Consider the following 22,758-nt stretch of genomic DNA (forward strand, 5'->3'; position numbering starts at 1 on the left):
GTGTTTTTAAGTCGTAGAGACGGGTTATCTCATCGGCAGTTAGATTAAATGGCGGTCCTTCTCCTACCGGTCGGTCGGGGACTTCTGTAACACATGGAGCTCCTCGTTTCATGACAGATTTCATCACGTCTGTATATTTCCCTCGCTGGTCGATAAGTACAGCTTCCAGACCTCCACGGTCCCAAACACCATCAAAATTGGTTTCTAAAGTTTGACTAAATTTGAAGTAATCTCCACAATAAATCTTTATATTGTTTGCCTCGTTTTCATACACATCGCCATCTATTTCCGGTACAGGTTTTGTTTCATATGAAAGCTTATTTTCATCAAAGAACTGCTTGACAGCTATTTCAATGTATTCAACTCCTACGATAGTGTGGCCCTTCTTTGATAGATAAAACATTTCAACAGCCTTGCCACATAAAGGAAACAATATTTTAGCGTTATTCTTCTTTTCCGTTATCTTGTCTACATGTAATAGAAATTTTGGATGTACAGCTTCTATATGCCAGGGCATATTGCCCTTTTCCCAGCAATCTTTCCAGTCCATTTTATACCAGTTTATACTAAAACCGTAGAAAAATAACATGAATTTAAAAATGATATACTAGTATACAAACATGATTAAAATGGTGGAAATTAATTCATCATATCACAATATGCTGACATAAAACCACGTTTCACCGTAAATGTGCTGACCCAAGTCCTGTGATTTAGTAGTTGTTGGTTTTTTATTTTTTCTCGTAGTTTGTTCTTGTATAGTTCCGTTACTCCATTGTCCCAGGTTAGGGGGGGGGGGGGAGGTTTGGCGCCAACAAACCAGTGTTTAAACCCGCTGCATTTCTATGCCCCTGTCCTTAGCCAGAAGCCCGTTGTTCAGTGGTTTTCGTTTATTAGTGTATTTCATAGATGTATACCGTTTTTCGTTTTTATATTGATTTTTCCTAATCAGAATCGACATAACTGATGCAAGCTATACTTTATTGTAGTCTTATAACAAGAGGCTGTCACAACGACAGCAAACCGGATTTATTAACATTTATTTGTGTCCTGGCTATATCACAAGAACCATTACTGATGAATGGTGAAAGTGAAAATCGTCAATATCAAATTTGACCTCCATTTTGTCATCAGTATCAACATATTAAAATTTGAAAAGCTTAGATTGAATGGTTCATGAGTAAATGCAAGAACCTGAATGGAAACGCCATTTTACGATCTTTCAAGAACCATAACTCCTGAACGGTAAAAGTCAAAATCGTCATTATTGAACTTGACCTCTATTTTGTCATCAGTAACAACATATTAAAATTTCAAAAGCTTTGGTTGAATGGTTCATGAGAAAATGCACGGACACGACGGGAAAAACCATTTTTCAATCTTTCAAGAACCATAACTCCTGAACGGTAAAAGTCAAAATCGTCATTATTGAACTTGACCTCCATTTTGTCATCAGTAACAGCATATTAAAATTTCGGAAGCTTTGGTAGAACAGTTCATGCATAAATGCACGGACACGACTGGAAACTCCATTTTTCAATCTTTCAAGAACCATAACTCCTGAACGGTAAAAGTCAAATTCGTCATTATTGAACTTGACCTCCATTCTTTCATTAGTAACAACATATTAAAATTTGGGAAACTTTGGTAGAACAGTTCATGCGTAAATGCACGGACAACTCCATTTTTCAATCTTTCAAGAACCATAACTCCTGAACGGTAAAAGTCAAAATCGCCATTATTGAACTTGTCATGACCTTCGTATAGTTGTCAGTAATAACATATTAAAATTTTGAAAGCTTTGGTTGAACGGTTCATGAGTTAATGCACGGACAACATTTGATTGCCGCCCGCCCGCCCGCCCGCCCGACAGCCCGACCGCCCGCCCGGCCGCCCGCCGTACATCCCCAAATCAATAACCGACATTTTTGTCACAAAAATCCGGTTAAAAAGGAAGATGTGGTATGATTGCCAATGACACAACTATCCACAAAAGACCAAAATGACACAAACATTAACAACTATAGGTCACCGTACGGCCTTCAACAACGAGCAAAGCCCATACCGCATAGTCGGCTATAAAAGGCCCCGATAAGACAATGTAAAACAATTCAAACGAGAAAACTAACGGCCTTATTCATTATACTCGTGTCATTTTAGCCCTCACTATCGCTCGGGCAAAAATAATTACGTATATAATGCCTACCAATGGTAAAACTACAATAAAGTATAGCTTGCATCAAGTATTTCTTAAATGTTTTTAATATTAGATTGTAGTTTTCTTCTAAAATCATAACTTTTTCGTCTGTTTATTTACCATTCTATATCAGAAATGCATGGCAAATACAGTGAAAATGGTATTTTAGGATCCGCACTTTACATACACTGGACATTGAGTGATCGAAACGATAATATTTAAATACTGTCCACATTGTTTATATATGAAAATAACTCGATATCAAATTGTGGATATTATTTCTCAGACGGGCTACTATTTAAAGTGACATAACCTTTTTGTCTAATATAGGCTCGTATTTACACCACACTTTTTCTCTTAGTACAGACAAACCTATACACCAAGAACATGATGTTATAAAACATGTCAGAAATTAGAAATTTTTTTTTAGATGCATTTTATGTTTTCTGGATTTTGCTTTTCAATTTTTCCATTTCTGCAGAAGGTGTGAAGATAAGTTAGACTGCAAGAAGTTTGAGAAGCTCCCCAGGGCCGCGACTAGCCTCTTTATAATTGTGAGGCAAAAAAAACAAAACCGGTGAGGGCTATGAACATATTACGCAAAATCGTGCATTCTGAGCGGCATTTCCCGGACTCCTTCTTACTCTGAAACGGAAACATTTTTAGCTATTTTTTTCGATAGTATTCTGGTCTCAAAGCAAAATATATTGATTCATTGTAATTTAAGACTTTTAGGTTTAAGGGACAACATCAAAAGACCGATATGTAGGATAAAACAAAAATACTAATTCTCATAATCATCAATACTGCATCTGTCTGTTCTTATCTTGTATTGTGTTCAAATTTGGTCATTTTTTTGTGACTGAATTTAAATATAGTGACAGTGCAGTATTATACTTTTAAGTACTGCTCTAGTCGACACAAGGGACCACCTTGACATTGTTTTGTGATACTTATGATTATTTAATGGTCGAAGACCCTTACAGCGACTATCAGGACGAAGAACAGGAGAAAAAAAACCTGACCATTGATAATTTGTATTTTTTGCCTATGTTTTACTTTATGTGCGATTAGTTACATTGTTGCCGGTTAATTTTTTAATTATTTGAAACCGGGAGATTGGTGGTCTCACTTTGATTTAACCCATGTCAACTATCTAGATTTATCTATGAAAAAGAGAGCCAGTGTTGTGGTCTTTAATATTTTAAAAGTATAATTCTTTATGAACAACGATATATTTTTCTGTGTCCAGTAGCATCATATCTTCTTAAAATATATATATCGCACAATGCCTGTACATTACCAAACCACACAACCTTTTTTAAATCCGTCACCGTAGATCTTATTTCAGATATTTTCATAATTTAATGTAGTTTTTTTATAAACACAAGGAGCTTCAGTATAAGAAAATTCAAGTTTACAACAAAATTAATAGATTTTTCAATGAAAATCAACACTAAGACGATAAAAACAATAGACCATCAACACTGAACAATACAAGTTTATTAGAAACATGTGTCACGAAAAACTTTTGATGAGTCAGAACATTGTTTTCGCGCAACTTTTTTTTAGTTTTTCAATTTTTCAAAATTTAAGGCTATAAGGTATGGGGAAAATCTGGGTTCGAGGTTCGGAGTATTTTTTTTTTCATGTTCTTGACTACACTATTATTTTTTCATCCAATTGAGGATCAGAGTATTTTTTTATGGAAAAACTATTACACCCCCTCCCCCATTGAAGCTAAATGGTCGTTTCCTTAGAGAATTTCGCTAGAAACTAAAAATTACGTAACAAACCAGGCACTTCAAATTGAAATAAGCCTTTCAGTATTTAAAAATTGAATACTAGAATTTCTTATTTGCTATAAAAGTATTTCATAAATGTATATCGCTTACCTTTTCCCAGTTTTGAGGGTGCACGTTTTTAAGATCAGCTTCTCGAGGTTTTCTATTCTACTGACTTCGTTAACACAAGTCAAATTATAGAACTACACATGACATAAACATTTAAATTTTGTATAACAAGGTCCAGTCATGCTAAACAAACTTTTCCACTGAGATGCACAGGTGTATTTAAACTCAGAGTGAACTTTAAAGACTAAGTGTAAATATGGTCAGTCTGCTAAATGGTTATGACGGACCTTAAATAGATATTGTACAAAACATTGAAATCGTATTGACTTCATTTTCTACGGAGCTAGGGAAGGGACGTGTCATATATTTTTTTTATCCGTTTTCACGGATTACTAATCCGTTATAAAAAGTTACTTGACTTTGACCTTAGTTAAATGCAAAAATGGCTTTATGATATCAAGATAAAGAAAAACTAGTCAGTTTAGAGTCTGAATAATCACTGGGGTAACATTCAAGATACCGGATGAAACATTATGTCAGTTTATGTATTGCCTGTTAAAGGGTTTCTATATCATTTTCTTTACAAAGCATACATTGGTACGATGTAATTTAATAAAAGATTCACATGGAAATCACAAATTCCTCCCGAAAAATGTGAATGAAACAGGAAATTGGATTTGAAAAAATCGCTAAGATGACCGTAAATCATAATCGAGATGACCGTAACAAGATCAGCGATTCAGAACAAGGGTGACACTCAAGTTAAGGGAAACAATGCGCATGTGCAATATCGATCGTGATTTTGCGTTATTGACTAGTTAGATACGAGATTTGATGAACTGCACTGTGTATCTTCGCCACCGGAAATTGGGTACTAACGAAGCGGAGAGAAATAGAAAAAAAAGTAAACAAGTTAAGAATTCATTCATGTGGTCGTGTAGATCTAGTCTTTGATTTGGAACTAACACAGAAAGATAATCAGCAGGCGCGTAGCTACGTTTACGTCAAAACGCCCGGGCGTACACTTGATTTTTGATAATAAAATATTTTAATCTAAGGAAAATAAAAATGACTTGTTAGAAGCACATCAGCTTTATAATTCTTTCTTCATTGGCTTGTAATTGGTGATCAAATTGACGAGATTTACTTTTCAGTCAAATGTTATCATATCATATATTTGTTCATTTTCTGTAAGGTCTGAATCGACTGTGAGTTTTATACGTACTTCCCTTTTGTTAAAAGCAAATCATTATCTGCTTAGATTCGTTTTGTAGTTTACAGTTTTGTTGAGCCTGTGACATATTTATGACATCAAAGCGAAACATAGCGATCCTAAATTTCGTCGGCGGCGTTAATATCTAGGCTCAGTATAATGATCAACTTTTTTTTAAATAACAAAAACTTTGCCAAATCTTTGTGAAATTTTACGGAATTTGAAAAGAAACTGTTCATGGTCAAAAGAGTAAACTGACTGAGAGCATAACATTGAAGTTAGTTTTCCATGGGTTTTATGGACAAAATTAACAGGTACTAAAAGTTGTAGTCTGGAGTTAACACAACAATTTCTTTGTCAAAACTTAATCGAATAAATGAAACTTCAGCAGAATCCAAGCATTATTTACAATTTTTGTCTAACAAATGTCTGAAGCAAAGTTTTGAAAGTAAATTTGATGATTCATTTTTCATACTGATAGACTGTATGGCTTTTTATAAATTACAAATGCATCAACCTTCATAGATTGTCATGGAACCTGGACCTAAACTAATATTTGATATTACAAATCAAGAAAAAATATCAAAAGAAAATGTATGATTTCTTGAAATCCTGTAATGGATTGATAAATGGAATCACTTTTTTAGGGGAAATACCAGACAATAACCAGGGTTCCACAGAACCCTTTACGATATCCAATATTGCATCTGAACATTTGAAGATTAATTATTACATGTACATTTACGAAATTTGGACATAGAAAGGTGTTTTTGTTGGTTAAGTGCTTTACCCGCACGGCTCTTTTTAAACATATTTTAAAGTCACTGATTTTGACATTCTCTGAATCCAATGACCATTATATTTTAAATTAGCAAACTGAATAATTTAACATAACAAATGAACCATTTAGATTCTATAAAAGTAAACCATTATAGGTCAATGTACGGCCTTCAACACGGAGCCTTGGTTCACACCGAACAAAAAGCTATAAAGGGTCCCAAAATTACTAGTGTAAAACCATTCAAACGGGAAACCCAATGGTCTAATCTATATAAAAAACGAGAAACGAGAAACACGTATAAATTACTTAAACAAACGACAACTACTGTACATCAGATTCCTGACTTAGGACAGGTGCAAACATTTGCAGCAGGATTAAACGTTTTAATGGTACCAAACCTTCTCCCTTTTTCTGAAACATAAACATTTTCTAAAGTATGTTAATTGCTACTGATGAGTTTTTAATGACATGAATGGTATCCATTCTCGATAGCTTGTTAGCTTCCGGGGGATTCGCTCCCTAGCTTTAATCCACTACCAGCAATTGTTTAACATGGAATAGTTTGGGGTCCTCGGACTTCGCCAAGTTTTGGGTGTACACGTAAAAATAACCTTGCTACGCCACTGGTTTTATCTTCTACTTTATTGCATTTTAGCTGATTTCAGCGAGTCAACATGGCAGCTCCTTCGTTACGAAATGTCAATTTTGGTTTTAACGGTAGCTTACGAGAAAACATGTGAATTAAAAATCGCAAATATTGGTTTTGAGAATTAAACACATTTTTTCTAGCGGTTATTAACGAAATAATCAATGCAAGCTAAAGATTTCTGAGAATATTTGAGCTTTATCTAACAAGGAGTAAAAAAGAACAGCTACATGTACACACACGGCATACCCATCCTCGCTTCAGTATTTGAATGAACATTGTCCTATTAGAATTGAAATAATTCATAAAAGCCATAGATTTGTTGTAAATGTACACATGGCCTGGGCCGTGATGTTCGTTAATTTTATAAAATTCGAATATCACGGCCCAGGCCATGTGTACATTTCAAACAAATCTGTGATAAACATAAGTTATTAAAATTTCATCAAATGTTTCACGGAGATTGTCCTGAATTGTAGCAAGAATGATGCTACAACATTTTGTAATCATCAGTACGAAGATGGTCTAAGTCTGAAGCATCATGCAATAAACTCAAATCTTTCCGTGCTCCCTTTGCCTTGATAAAGCTTTTGTTTGTGCTTATTCCTCGATTCAGTAGAAGAACCATGACAACACACTTATTGTATCTCATGCCTACTTCGTTTCGGGCTTGATGGGCATATTTTAACAGGACTGTAAATGTGTGCCATATTCCGGGTCTGAAACGTGACCGAAGGATATGATTTGTATATTACAATTATAACAAAACTATCAATAAAAAAATAACAATTAAATTTATAAAAACCAACAAAAAATATTTCCAATTAAAAAACAACGATCTTCAAACTAACTGGACTATTCCAAATATACAATTTGACCATACAACAAGCAAAAAAAAGAAATAAAGTTAGTGACAATTGTCCTAGTTAATGACCTGGTACAAAAATGTAGTGTAAGCTACAAAACGATTAACGGCACGAGAAAAGGCGTGTTTGAAACAAGGCAGAATTATCTCTAAATTTGTGTTTTAAATTGCTATTTTCTTCTCACCGATTTAAATTACACGAAAGATATTTGGCACACATACACTGCAAATATTGCAGACGCCTGACGCGTCTGGACGCGTTCCAATTTTAAACACAATATGTTCAGTTATTAACATTAGTGTTCCACATTGAACGCCAGCGTTAAAGAATATAACACATTGTGTTCAGTCTTTTAACGCACATATTCAAGACAAGTGTTCTAAATTGAACACTAAAAATGTTCTTATATTGTAATGGGGAGTGAAAAAAAAATTCATCATTTCAGAGTCAAACAGACGATGAATAAGGGTGATTCGTACTATGATTTGACGATAAATGTATTTTAGCTGTATCGGCATATAAGCAAATTATAGTTTGGTAAAAAAAAATGAAACATTTTACAAGAGCGTATTTATAAGCGTGCAAATGATTGATTTTTAATATGAATCTTTTTCTAAACGACTTAAGTTCTTAAGGTATTTTTTTTAACAATGTAAATGCGTAAATGCTCATGAAAACGTTGCTCTTGTAAAAGCGTTCTGGTGTCGAACATGATGCGTTCAAATTTACCATTTTCCCTGAACGCCATGTGTTCCAAACATATCCGCGTACATAACAGCGCGTGACGTATTAATGTACCGGAAGTTTGGTTTTTGATCGTGATTGAAGAAGCTTCACTGAAGAAAATTAACAACAAAACTTGATATAATAGGTATGTTTATCTATATTTATCTACACATGACGAACATAAAAAATATTTTTTTTAGTCATGAAATCAACAAATGTCTACTTGGACAGGACACACTGAAGTATAAATGGAAGAACATTTTGTTCGAACATAAAACTGCCCCCTCCACTTCCACTTAACTGTGCTGTCATAATTCGATTAAAAAAGTAGCGGTTCTTTGAAAGATTACATTCAAATTATCATGTTTAAAAAAAAAATTTACCTCTGTAAATTTATACGTAAATGTTAAATGATATCGTTGCTATTGTAAATGTGTTCTGGTCTCGAACATGATGCGTTCAAGCTAATCGTTTTCTCCGAACGCCATGTATTCCTAACACGACTCAAACATTGTGTATGGAAAGCATTAAGAAGATCAAACGATCATCTACACTTTTGAGGATGTACATTTTTTAATTAAATAAAACCAATGCATAAGAATTTGTTCACAAATGCAAAAACTGTCATGACATTGCAATGTCAAGACAGAAGTTTGTAAAAAAAGGCATACTGCAACACTAATTTTAAATTTCTCATGTATATGTTATTTATAATAGCTTTGTAATTAGTAATTCATTTTAGCAAATGTCCACCCTTGTGCACTGCATTCATGTATTGTAATGTATTCCTATGTTACTTTTATAGGGTACAAACCCAACTATACTGTACTTAAGGGTAATTGTTCGTACATACCTCGAGAATAAAGAGAACATGTTGCAGTTCAAGAGATGACTACTTATCCTGCACCATAAAAGTACTATATGTAAGTTTAAGAATTTTGAATAGGAGTGCATGTCCATTGACTTCTTACAAGTGTTGTTATTGCAAATTTATCAATAAAATGTGCACCATTCACTTGTTTACATTAATCAGAAAGCTATTTGAGCTAAATTTGATGCAATTATATCATCCGTCAATTATCCGTATACAGATCATAAGTGAAAAAATTACTAAATATCTTTCAAAATAAAGGCAAATGGTAATTAGTTTCTTGAAATGTTAGCAGTTAATTTAGTGACAAGTCTAAGTTGACGATAAAGTTTTGCCTAAAAAACATAATAGCACTTGCTGGACACTTTCTATCATTTTTTAAAAAAGATATAGAACACGAGAGCACATTTGACCACTCAATTACCACTCATTGGCAAATGCATCTTATCTTATAATGCTGACAAGTATAATGGAATTACAAAAACGAAATAAGATTTTCTAATATTCTTAAGGAATGTCGACATGATGAATAATTTGTTTACTCATACACTTCATATTTCACATTTTAGAACTTACGGTTGATGGATAACAAGGTTAAAGAATAATTATAACCCAAGGAGACGAATCCTCTAAAAATGGAAGCTCAAAATCAGTTGTAAACGACTCAAATCATGTTTAAAAGTGTCCAAGGAAGCAGTGTTACATGAACACCGACTCGACTACTAGCATCATATACACAGGGTATTTTATGTTTGATATTGACTATCTGAGTGCTATGCAGACAGTGGATTATGGAACATTTTGGTGATAAAAGAGTCAGTGGCATCAGTATTTTGTAAAGAAATTCAGAACAGTTCTTGACTTAGGAAGTTGCAAACGATGTGTTAAACATAAGACACTTGATTTTATAATTTTAAATATATGACGAACATTTTGTTTATGAGTAAATATTTGGACACATTTTGCATATTACAAATGTTATATTTCTAACTTGTCTAACTTGTCATTTTAAAGTTGCTTCAATATTTCACATTTTATTGTACTTTTTTTTTTTAAATGTTGCCTTTTTTAATCAATTAAAGACGTTTTTAATCAATTAAAATATTTGTTTTACAAGACCACAATAATGTTTCAGAGAATATAACACTTTTTCTGGAACATGTAAAATTGTGTTCCAGTAATATACACTATGTGTTCTGGATATTAACACATATTTCTGGAACACAGTCCGAGCGTTCCAGAAGTGTTACAAGGCTTAGAACGCGTAACGGCATACAATTTTGCTCACAAGGACATGTTCCAGATTCAAACACTAGGCGTTCAAGAAGTACACGCTATCCGTTCAAGAATAACACATAGCGTTCGAAAGATGCACACATGATGTTAAAAACTGGAACACGAAAGTTAATATCTAGAACACTGTTACGCGTTCCAGATTCTAACACTAGGTGTTCAAGGAGTACACACTATCCGTTCAAAAATAACACACATAGCGTTCGAAAGATGCACACATAATGTTAAAAACTGGAACACCAATGTTAATATTGAGAACACCGTTACGCGTTCCAGAAGTGTTACAAAAGGGCGTTCAAAAAGTGTTCAGATTCTTAACACTTTTATTTACAGTGTACGAACCATGTGTTATTGATGTAATCAGAGTAAAAATCCCGTGAAAGTAACACGCAATAAATTTTCTTTCGTTCAAAATGTGGTAAATTTCAGCTAAAAAAATAGTCTAACTGAAATCATGAAATACATTTGTATTTATACTTAAATTATATAAATCTTTTCAGCTTTCGTTACATGATAAATTTAATTTTTTAGCTAAATGATAAGTATCATTTGAACAAATAACACGGAAACAGAGACATATAATACAATATGTCTCTGATGGAAAGAAATAATTTTATTTTTCGTGTTGAAGATTGTCTGTATGATGAGGTATCTGTGGGTCCCCTAAGAAACCACAAAATTTTGAAAAACGTGACCACGGGAGCATACGACGACATTCATGATTAAAAAATATAATGATTTTCCAATCGTTTGCATATAAATATAGCCGTGTGTTATCCGTTAACTTAAACTCGTTAACTAGACGTCTTTTTCGATACTGGGCACCCTACTAATAGTTGCCCACATCAAGTACATTGTTCTTTTTGTGCAATGGTACGACTTGTGCCGCTTTTAATTTGTCTGGAAAAGTGGCTGATTTTATAGTCTTGTTTATCAATTCAGTTATTGGTTTTGTGATTACTGGTTGAGCTAGTTTTAGGACTTTAACTGATCTGCAATCTATTCCTGTTGCCTTTTTTATGTTTAATTTTTTAAGTTGTTTATCTAAAAATTCATTTGAGATGGCACTAAATTCAAGTTGTTGTGTGGCAGTTTTGCTTTCGTGTATTTTTGTAACACTTGGATGATTAATATTAGCAGGTATGTTGTTGCCAAAATCTTTAGCCACATTTATAAAAATAAAATCATTGAAGTGTTCTGCTACTTTCTTTTGGTCACTTATTATTGTTTCTTCATCACATAGAAGGATATTTTTTGTGAAGTTGCTACCTTTGTTTGTAATGAAATGTTTTGATAGTAGGCCAGAAATCAGATGTTTTTGATCCGCCTACGCAGCGTTCGTAAAAGTATGTTTTAATGGATTTTTTCTTTATTTTATTGACTAGATTTCTCTGTTGTCTATAGAGTTCCCAGTTATTACCTGATTTCTGTTTGTTATACCTATTGTACAGTTGTCTTTTTTTGTACACTGCTTTTCGTAGCTCCTGGTTCATAAATGGTGCTGGTTGTTTACATTGTTTTCTTTTTTTCAAGGGAGCATGTTGGTCTAAAACATTTACCAAAGCCTTTTCAAAATCTGAATATGCCTGATTTATATCATCTTGATCTATTATTCTAGAAAATTCAATTTTTTCTAAGTCTGAAATAAAATTATCTTGATCTAATTTTTTAAAGCTTCTATAAGTTTTATACTCTGTGGTCTTATTTGAAATTTGACCCTTTATCTGTACTTTGATCATAGGAACATTGTTTAGCAAAGCAAATCGTGCAGATTACAGAGTAACAAAGCAATTTAACACGACGTATTAATAATTGATATTTCAATATTGAACTTATCTGTGAAATGTATGCATAATAAAACGAACATGAATTAATGACAGTTGATCGGAACTGAAATACACATAGTTAATTTTCCGGCATTTGATGTCTTATCCTGGACGAGAAAAGTCTGTAATTCATTATCTCATTTAAGCCAATAGCTGTTGCTGTATCTCATCCTCATTATAATGCAACCATTCAGAATTTAGACGTAATAAGTAATTTATTCAAGATGGCGAGTATTTCGACTGAAACTAAAAGCTCCGCACCGTGATGCGAAGCAAACATTAATGTCTATATCATAAAGCATGTGAAGCAGGATTTGTTTACCTTTTTGGAACACCTTATATCACGCAGCAGCTTTTTATAATGTTTTTAATGCTCAGTCGTTATTTTTTTTATGTTGTGTTTTGAAGACTGTTTTCTATGTTTTTGTCGCTTTCCGATCTTTGTTTGTCTTTTACTTATGAGTTTGAATATTACTTTCTTATCTTCCTCCTCTTTTTTACAAAATTTATAAAGATTGTCATGTTGCTTATGATGAATTGCATCGTAGCATGCCACCTAACGATTCACGCAGATAGTGTTTGCAAGGCTTTGTTGATGTGCAGAGAGTAATTATAACAATCTCCTTACGCGATTAATTCGGGCTCACGTGACAACATTTTTATACGCCATACTTTTACAAAAGTTTAGGTGCAAGACGATAAAAATGTAGATTAATTAGAACATATTCGTAACACAGTCAACCCGTTTGCTTTTTTTTTTAACATCTATCAGAATTTAACGAGTGCAAGTGTTTTAAAATTTCTAAAAGATTGCAACTGTTATTGTTACATTTAATGAACAATGATATCAACGATCATACATGTAAGTGAGGGTTGCGTTCAATATCGTAACACCTACAGATATATCCACAGTAAGATTTTTGACTACTGAAAGTGTAGTTAGCCTAGCTGCTAGTAGCCCTATGTAGCTGTTACGATATTAAACGCAACCCAGTACAAATAAATCGGATTTTGAGAAGTGTTACAATATGCATATTACCTTACTAAAAAAAATGGTCTCCTGCAAAAAGTTGCTGCAGGTCTGCAGACTTACAGCGAACACATAGTCTGTATTTGCGGCATGTTTGCTGCAAATACGCTGCAGGTCTGCTGAAAACAATTTACCATGCAAATGAGTGTTTGCTGCAGACCTGATGCAAACATTTATATGCAAATGAGTGTTTGCGGCAGACCTGTACCAAACATTTTTATGCAAATTAATCTTTCACCTGCTTGTTTGCAGCAGACTTGCTGCGTGTTTGCAGAACACCTGTTGCGTGTTTGCTGCAGACCTGCTGGAAACATTTATATTCATTTTTTTTTTCTTCTGCGTGTTTGCTGCAAACTTGCAGGAACTACATTATACAATTAACTAATGTCGTATTGTGTTAACATTTCATTATCTATATTACACAGCAATTTCGGGAAAAAAGTTAGTTTACACACAAACATACACTAATTAAAATACTTTATTATTAATTTTGCAACATTATCATGGCAAACGTTCATACCTTTTAAAAATTTATGAAAAGTTTTTTTGTTGTTCAAGTACGTGCTCAAATGAATTAACTGCATGCCTTTAGATTTAAAATTATTTGAAATTTATTTCATGCATATATACAGCTATTTGATTAAAAGTGTCACATAATTCAACTTGAATAATACATAATAAGTAATAATCTCCAAACATACTTGAGAGTATTTAACTTGTATATTAATTTTGTTACATGTTCGAAAATGTTTTTCAAACCTTCGTGCAGATTTGGGGGAGAGGACGAATTTCATATGTTAACACTTCTACGAAGAATTTGTACTTACAAATAATGTCTTTGCAAGTTTAACTTGAATATTCTAATCTAAAACGCCCCTGGAACACTTATACAACATGATTTAAACACCATCAACATTTTCAAATTTCAAATCTTTATATTCCAGGAAGTTACCAATAGGCATGCTCAGCCAATTTATGTAATTCTTGCAATGCTCTTGCAAACATATAAAATTGTCAAAGATTTCTGCAATCTACATTGTAGCTGCGAACATCCCTTATGTTCTAGTTTTTCCTGAGATCTTACTGCAAATATAATTGTTTCTGCAAACTTGCTGCGATATTTGCAGGAGGATCGCAGCTACAAAATGTATAACTGCAAACTTCTGCATACTAGTACATTATTCAAAGGGTTCCTGCAACGTGCAGCAACTCTGCTGCAGACCTGCTGCAAACATTTCAGTTCTATAAGGGTTGTTTTGTTTATGTGATTTAAGTTTCATTAGCCTCTTTTTTTTTTTTTTTTTTTTAATGCAGATGAATATTTAAATTATTTATGTTTTAAGCGGAAAATATGAATTCAAATAGTACAGGCTCTGGTGAATATCTAAAATCTCTTTTCAGAACCATAAAACCTTTTGATAAACTGCTGACAGAAACATGGGGAGTGGTTCTAGTAAAAAGGTAAGTATTTGTTTTCATTTCCTTGCCTTTGAATTAAAATGTAACTTCATCATACAGCGATGCTGAGAGAGATTGATTTGGCTACATTACTTAATAAAAAGAGCTTAGGAATAAGTCGTTTGAAGAATTATCGACAGACCAACTAAAATTTTCATAGTACATGTAGTATAATTTATTTTCTTTTGTTACCTCTTCTGACATCGGACTCAGACTTCTCTGGAACTGAATTTTACTGTGCGTATTGTTATGTGTTTGCTTTTCTACATTGGCTAGAGGTATAGGGGGATGGTGGGATCATAAAAAAACATGTTTAACCCAGCCGCATTTTTGCGCCTGTCCCGAGTCAGGAGCCTCTGGCCTTTGTTAGTCTTGTATGATTTTCAATTCTAAGTTCTTGTGTATAATTCGGAGTTGAGTATGGCGTCCATTATCACTGTACTAGTATAGATATTTGTCTAGGGACCAGTCGAAGGACGCCTCCGGGTGCGGGAGTTTCTCGCTGCATTGAAGACCTATAATTGGTGACCTTCTGCTATTGTCTGTTCTATGGTCGAGTTGTTGTCTTTTTGAAACATTCCCAGTTTCCATTCTCAATTTTAAGAGACAACATATCATGGTAAACAAGTAGAAATAATACTTTAAAAAACAGAGTTCAGTAATACAGTACATCAGAAATATTGTATTAAAAAATTAACATTTGTATAAGATATTACTGTACGCTAAAGATAAATGTTTATATTTTCTTTATATGAATATTATACTAGGCTACACCTACAATCCTAAAAGGATACAGATCTGAGTCTGCAAAGACAATTGTTTCTGCGGAGAAGAAGACTGACGAACAAGTGTCTAATGGTGCAGAGGACAAGAAAACAGTATCAACCCAAATTGCCTCAAATGAAAAGAAGATATCTGTTGTGCGGAACAGCGAGGAAGTCATAGCTAATTCAAGTAATACGAATGGAGAAGATGGTAAGTCGGTAACGAATGGTATCGACGATAAATTGGTACAAACTACACCTGATGTACAGAACAATGATACTAAGAACACAGTTGACGATCCAGGTTAGTATCTTGGACTATAGTCGAATGAGTTATCAAGTTGTGCAAGTGTTTAATATTTTCTGTGTTAATTTTTAAATTATTATCTTAAAAAATAAAAAAAATATGCTCATTGTCGAAGGCCGTACGGTGACCTATAGTTGTTAATGTCTTTGTCATTTTGGTCATTTGTGGATAGTTGTCTCATTGGCAATCATACCACATCTTCTTTTTTATATTACCTAAGAACAATACTGGGAATCGTCTTCAAGGGAAAATTCGCAAACAAATTAAAATTTGATATTAACCATAGATATCTAATTACCACAAAGTCCTAGTACGTAGGATGAAACGGTCAAACTTTTTTTTAAATTTTAAAGTTTTTGTTTTGGTTAACATGTTCAAGTGCATGTGTATAGAATAATTCCGACTACGATTATTAAAATAAGAAGTATGTAAAACAGACCAGATCATTTAATTAATTGACTCGAACGAAAAGAAGTCATCTGATGTTCGGAACATCGAGAAAGACAGAGCAATATCAAATAATACAATGGATGATTCAGGTTAGTAACTAGGACTATAGTTCTCTTGTGGACAGAACTTTGTCTCATTGGCAATCATACCACATCTTTTTTTTTATATATAGTAGAAAAGATTTTATTAAAGTGCTTCATATTTCCTTGATATTTTTTAATTCAAATCTTAAAAAAAAATAAAGATTCTAAATATTACAATGTGACTGTTCTGCACATGATATAGCTATAGGAGAGGAAACGATAAGGCCGTTATGTTGCTGCCCCTTGATTCCGAAATTGAAAAGGTAATAAAATCATTAAAAATATTTCCTTCATATGCATGTCATGTATCAACATCTAATTTTATATGAATTTGTGTCTCATATAAATTATATTTACTATATAGCTTTCCAGTATGCATTCAATGCAACTGAGAAAAAAAACCTCGTTTTTGAGATCTTTAGTATATAAATAAACTGACATCACCATTGATATAGACCCACAATATTAGTACACCATAAATATATATCTATACTATTAAACGAGAAGACCTCATTTTTGGTGTCGCTTCTCTCCTTTCCACAATAAATTAATCAACACGCCTCTGTGTCCTATAGGTACAGTGCATAGTCGCATTTGTCATCCATTCATATGATTATTCAGATTGAGTTATTTTGGGAGAAAAACGAGAAAAAGGCATCCGGATATTGTCCCGTCATTGGACAAAATTTTAAGTCAGATTAGACTTCCGGTTTGCGTTTTTCTGTATACTTTGAACATGCATATACAAAGAATAAAGTGTATTTTCAGAATTCTATCTGCTATCATTTTCAAGTTTACTATCCACGGCGGTCACAGAGTTTATTAAATAGAGAGGGTCTGTATACTATATCAATGACCACCATGGATCGATTAGTAAACTTAGAATTGAAAGTAAATACACTATATTTATATAGTAATGAATGTTCATAATATACAGATAAGCGCTAAAAATATTCATGTGAACTTTTGATACCTTTTCTGAAATTCTCCAGTCATTAAATCTTTTACAAAATTCATTGATTACAAAAAAAAAAGAAGATGTGGTATGATTGCCATGTTGAGACAACTCTCCACAAGAGACCAGTATGAATATATAGTAATGAATGTTCATAATATACAGATAAGCGCTAAAAATATTCATGTGAACTTTTGATACCTTTTCTGAAATTCTCCAGTCATTAAATCTTTTACAAAATTCATTGATTACAAAAAAAAAGAAGATGTGGTATGATTGCCATGTTGAGACAACTCTCCACAAGAGACCAGTATGAATATATAGTAATGAATGTTCATAATATACAGATAAGCGCTAAAAATATTCATGTGAACTTTTGATACCTTTTCTGAAATTCTCCAGTCATTAAATCTTTTACAAAATTCATTGATTACAAAAAAAAAGAAGATGTGGTATGATTGCCATGTTGAGACAACTCTCCACAAGAGACCAGTATGAATATATAGTAATGAATGTTCATAATATACAGATAAGCGCTAAAAATATTCATGTGAACTTTTGATACCTTTTCTGAAATTCTCCAGTCATTAAATCTTTTACAAAATTCATTGATTACAAAAAAAAAGAAGATGTGGTATGATTGCCATACCGACCGTGCAAGGGCTGTATAGCCAGTCAAGGTCGTTAAAAACTTCCATTTGTTGATTGCCATGTTGAGACAACTCTCCACAAGAGACCAGTATGACACAGAAATTAACAACTACAGGTCACCGTACGACCTTCAACAACGAGCAAAGCCCATACCGCATACTCAGCTTCAAAAGGCCCCGATCTGACAATGTAAAACAATTCAAACTAGAAAACTATCGGCCTTATTTATGTACAAAAAGTGAACGAAAAAAAAATATGTAACACATAAACAAACGACAACCACTGAATTACAGGCTCCTTACACAAACGACAACCACTGAATTACAGGCTCCTTACTTAAATGTTCATAACATACTAAATGAAAACTATGTTAATATTGAAATTGATAGAAAACCAAAAATTGGGAATTTTTGAAATAAAGGAGGAGGGATAAAAAAAAAAGCATTTTCCTGTCCCAAATAACCTATATATGACTTATGATACTTTTGCTGAAATTCTCCAGTCATTCAATATTTTACAAAATTCTTCCAACAACACTTTACATACTTTAAACTACACTCTGAATGCCCGCGATTTCGCGGGTGTGTTCTAGTATATTCAAAATTTCTTGGCATAGATAATACCTCTAATCATATCGCTTTTTCCATGGTTATTCAATTTTGCTTCCCTCCGCTTTGAAGATAAAAGATTTGAAGTTTGATCCCTCTGTTACCTAAGTATCCTTCACATTTGAACAAGTCACACATCTGCTTTATACCGACGTGTCGATTTTCATCGACAAAAAGCATCATTCAAAAGCCATTGATTAATCAATGATTACATGAAACAAATTAAACAGCAATCACCAAAAAGTACTGAACGGTTCAACAGAAATTATCAACCACAAATACGGATCTTCTCCAAAAATTGCATGCAAACAAAGACAAAAACAATTATTACCACACAATACAAAATCCTCACAGTGCATGCAAATATCGAGAGGATGACATCTAACTTAAACACTTTGATTGTTGACATTTTCTTTGAACTTTGATATTGAAAAGTGACATATAAAAGACATACTTCAAGAGGCCGCTGTGTCTATAAATGTCCGCCGGGATTCAAATCTAGCATAGTTAAGCTGTTCCGTAAATGTCATGAATGTAGCTATTATCGGTGTGGAATTAAATGCATATGCCATATTCAGCAATTGAACATTAGATGTGGACAAACGTAAATCACCCACAAAAAGTAAAATGATTGAAAATTCAGAAAATTAATCCGATGACATATTAATTATATACCGTTCATATAAATCATAAAAATATATTGACTGTATACTTTGATTTCAATTACGATTAACCACAAATGGAGCAAAAACACAAAAGGTGGAGTAATTTTGAGGAAATTTGTTTGCAGACATTTTTTTTTTTATGTTTTAAAAACAAGTTTCTTTATTTTTTTTTCTTAATGATTTATATTTATTTTTGTGAGAAGTTTCCCCGAGTTACTTTGAAATAAAAATATATACGAACATGTAATATTCTTTTGGGGTTTTTGATATTAAGAAAAGTGAAAATGAGGGTTAGCAGCCCGTTTCTGTTGATTTACTGTCTTTGATGCTTTATGTGGTCTATTTACGAAAGAATTGAAATTAAGATTGTTATCTCTTACAGAATTTATAAAGACGATTTATGGTCATTGCAGTTCCTCATGGCCTGTTAATTGCTACGGAAAACTTGACTTTAATGTCAATGCATACCACGGAGGTTGCACAGCTCTATGTTTTGTGTCATGCGCATTTAGTGGTGAAGCAGAGCAATCAAATGTAGAACTAAGACTTATACGATCTGGTTTTGACTGTAATCATGTGGAAGCCAAATCTATTGCTAAAATGCATGCTGGTCATTTTGGAGCTAATAACACACAAATGGTTGATGAAGACGGAATGTTTATTGCAGATTGCCAATTTGGAGCAAATGATATTATGCTGTTAACAAATGATTCTCGTTATGGAAACCTTAGAAATGGCAGTTTTGTGGAAATGGTAGAGGGTGAAGATCAAATTGCACTTCCGGTAAACGTAAATGGAGGAAAAAACCCACGTGGATGTGGATTGTCACTTGTCTTATGTAGTGGAAAGAATGAAGAAAAAAGCACAAGTGCATTATACCTAATACGATTAGGTACGAGTGGTAACAACTTCCAGGCAAAAGTCTTATCAGGAGAAGACACATTTAAGTTCGGGGTGAAGGACGATGGACAGCTGACCGTGTCTGGACCAAAAGGATGTAAATTTGCAGTATTTCATAACAGAAACAATTTAATATCACATCCGGGTTATACGTATGTAAGTCAGATTCAATGTACTGAAGGAACTGATGGAGGCATATTGATGGAAAACCTAACAGGGCATGCTACATTGATAATTATATGTTCCAATAGTAACGGGACTGAGGATTCGACAGCATCTTCGATATACCACTTATCTGTCAACGACGGAAATATCATATCTACCAAAGAGATCTCTGGTTGCCATGGACCTTCTTATAAAAAGTCTGATTTATGGACATTTGAAATAGTTGCTGGACAACTGCTAGTTACTGGACCTACAGGTCCTTGCAAATATGGTGTACTAACCAACATCAAGGCTAAAACGGCAGATCTGTTACGGTCAATTAAACAAGATAGTTGTTTAGCCACAGGGGAGCAGACTAAAACATTAGGAAAAGTGCAAGCAACCTTAGACAATATTAATGGAAACATCAACAAAGCATCGGAATTATGCATTATGATGAATCACAAAATTGTTCGAACCATTCCCGTAGAAGAATTAGAAAAGAAAGCCGATCAGTTTACATTTTTATACCAATGGAAAAAAGAAGAAAAGGTGGTTGGATATCACATGATTAGAGTGTTTGCAGTAAGAAAACATGTAAAATGTAAGTTCTGTCAATAATGCAGTCATATATCAAAAGTCATTCCAAATGTACATGTATTAAATAATGTAACAACTTGATTGCACTTATATTTTTTTTATAATTGAATGTAAGTTACCTGTATACGACTTGTTAGCACAACTGTAATTGTATATACATGTATCTCCCTGCAAATTGAAATCAGAACAGAAAAAAGGACACAATCGAGAGATACATGTAAGATCCATGAAATAAGAAAAAAAATTATCCTGGTGAGAGACAAATCTATAATATATGCAGTATTATTTAAATAAAGTGTATAACCGTATCCGCGTATTTGTTATACACTGAAATAGTATATATATTTGTTTAGGAGCCAGCTGAAGGACGCCTCCGGGTGCGGGAATTTCTCGCTGCATTGAAGACCAGTTGGTGACCTTCTGCTGTTGTCTTCTCTATGGTTGGGTTGTTGTCTCTTTGACACATTCCCCATTTTCATTCTCAATTTTATCCCCTATTCATCTCTTATACGGAGGAATGGTATTGTTTTTCTCTCCTTAGGAAACAAGTGGTTTCAATTGCTCAATAAAAATGCATATTAATTTTGAATTTTCAATGGAGAAAATAAGTCGATTCTTTTTTCTGAAAACAATTAATATGTGTTTCATGGAATTCAAAATGTAACTAATTATTTTGGAAAATGCTTACCCAAACACACACATAAACGATGAAAGTATTTTAAATTGTGTTTTACACGTGTTCCTTTTAAATTTGCGTGAACGCAATATATGCATATAATTAACATATTTTATACTGTGTACCTATAGTAAAGACACAATGTTCGTCATCTTTTTAGCTGGTGAAGACGTATACATGGAATTGTTTGGATCACCATGTTCTTTAACCAGACAGAAGCCAGGAGTTATATACGCCCTTAATTGTGGAGGACCCGCATACCAAGATCTCAATGACATTGTATACTCTAGCGAGCACAAACAATTTGCTAACTTCAGTTGCGACTTTCTTAAAGGTCAGTATAATTCTGATTTCAAGAAGTAATGTCACGCATGAAATTATTATTTTTGTGTGTGTACTTATTGTATTTAAGGAAGTTCGCTTGTCATGTTTTAGGATTTTTGTCAGATTTTCGGAATCCTCTGGTTTTATCCATTTGAATGCCTTAAAAACATTTGCCCATTGACGCCCATTTTTCTTTTTATAAATCTTTTACATGCATAATGAAAGCCATCTGTAAAAGTCTTTAATTTTAATTATTTTTTAATAGTTTTTGAGAACTTAAACTTGTCAATGATAAAGCTATGAAAAGTCCAGAGATAATATTTTCCCGCCAAAATTTCAATGGCTAATATCTCGAAAACAAGCACATTGACCTATATATATATTTTTTTGCTCTTTTGATTCCTTTATCAATATAAACTAGTGTTTTGAAAAGCTAATTATTTTGAAATTGAAAAGCGAACTCCCTTAATTCATTTATCAACGGATAAGGAGGTTAGGTAAAACTATTTTTAATATTATTTCGTAAAAAACGTTAAAATAAAGAAGAATTTTAAAAACTGTTATGACTTTTGGTCATATAGATCTTCAAGTGTTTTGGTTTTTATACATCCTTAACTATCACATATATACTAATGAAGATAAATCCAGAAAAGCGGTTCGGACGCATGGAATGTTTTAAGTAATGTTTTCCCTCCTTCAAACAGAAAACTACGTTTATGTCAATGTGCATATTTTGTCTTATTGAAAGTATTAGAAGTTTCTAATTCAATATATGCTTCATGAAACATAAACTAATAACGTATATGAAGTTTTTAATTTTACACATTGATACATCCCGCCATTGTGTTTTTAATTGTGCTTTGGTCATATT

The 22,758-nt window shown here is 33.1% G+C and overlaps 1 protein-coding gene and 1 long non-coding RNA gene across 4 annotated transcripts in view; both read left to right on the forward strand.

The window, feature by feature from the left end:
• The window catches only part of LOC143079297 (uncharacterized), a 73,351-nt gene that overhangs the window by 8,980 nt on the left and 41,613 nt on the right, over positions 1-22,758 (forward strand). For 2 of the 3 annotated variants that reach the window (XM_076254555.1, XM_076254556.1), the window contains 4 exons: positions 14,704-14,763; positions 15,528-15,828; positions 19,626-20,891; positions 21,724-21,897. In XM_076254555.1, coding sequence (XP_076110670.1) covers positions 14,740-14,763; positions 15,528-15,828; positions 19,626-20,891; positions 21,724-21,897 — 1,765 coding nt within the window. In that variant the 5' untranslated portion in view covers positions 14,704-14,739. The remainder of the gene's footprint in view (positions 1-14,703; positions 14,764-15,527; positions 15,829-19,625; positions 20,892-21,723; positions 21,898-22,758) is intronic. The other variant, XM_076254557.1, reaches the window with a different exon arrangement.
• On the forward strand, positions 7,776-10,255 carry LOC143079296 (uncharacterized). Its single transcript, XR_012979371.1, has 3 exons — positions 7,776-8,427; positions 9,088-9,205; positions 9,723-10,255. It is a non-coding gene; the product is annotated as an uncharacterized LOC143079296 (long non-coding RNA).

The sequence above is a fragment of the Mytilus galloprovincialis genome, chromosome 6, assembly GCF_965363235.1.
Source record: "Mytilus galloprovincialis chromosome 6, xbMytGall1.hap1.1, whole genome shotgun sequence".
NCBI classification, from domain to species: domain Eukaryota; kingdom Metazoa; phylum Mollusca; class Bivalvia; order Mytilida; family Mytilidae; genus Mytilus; species Mytilus galloprovincialis.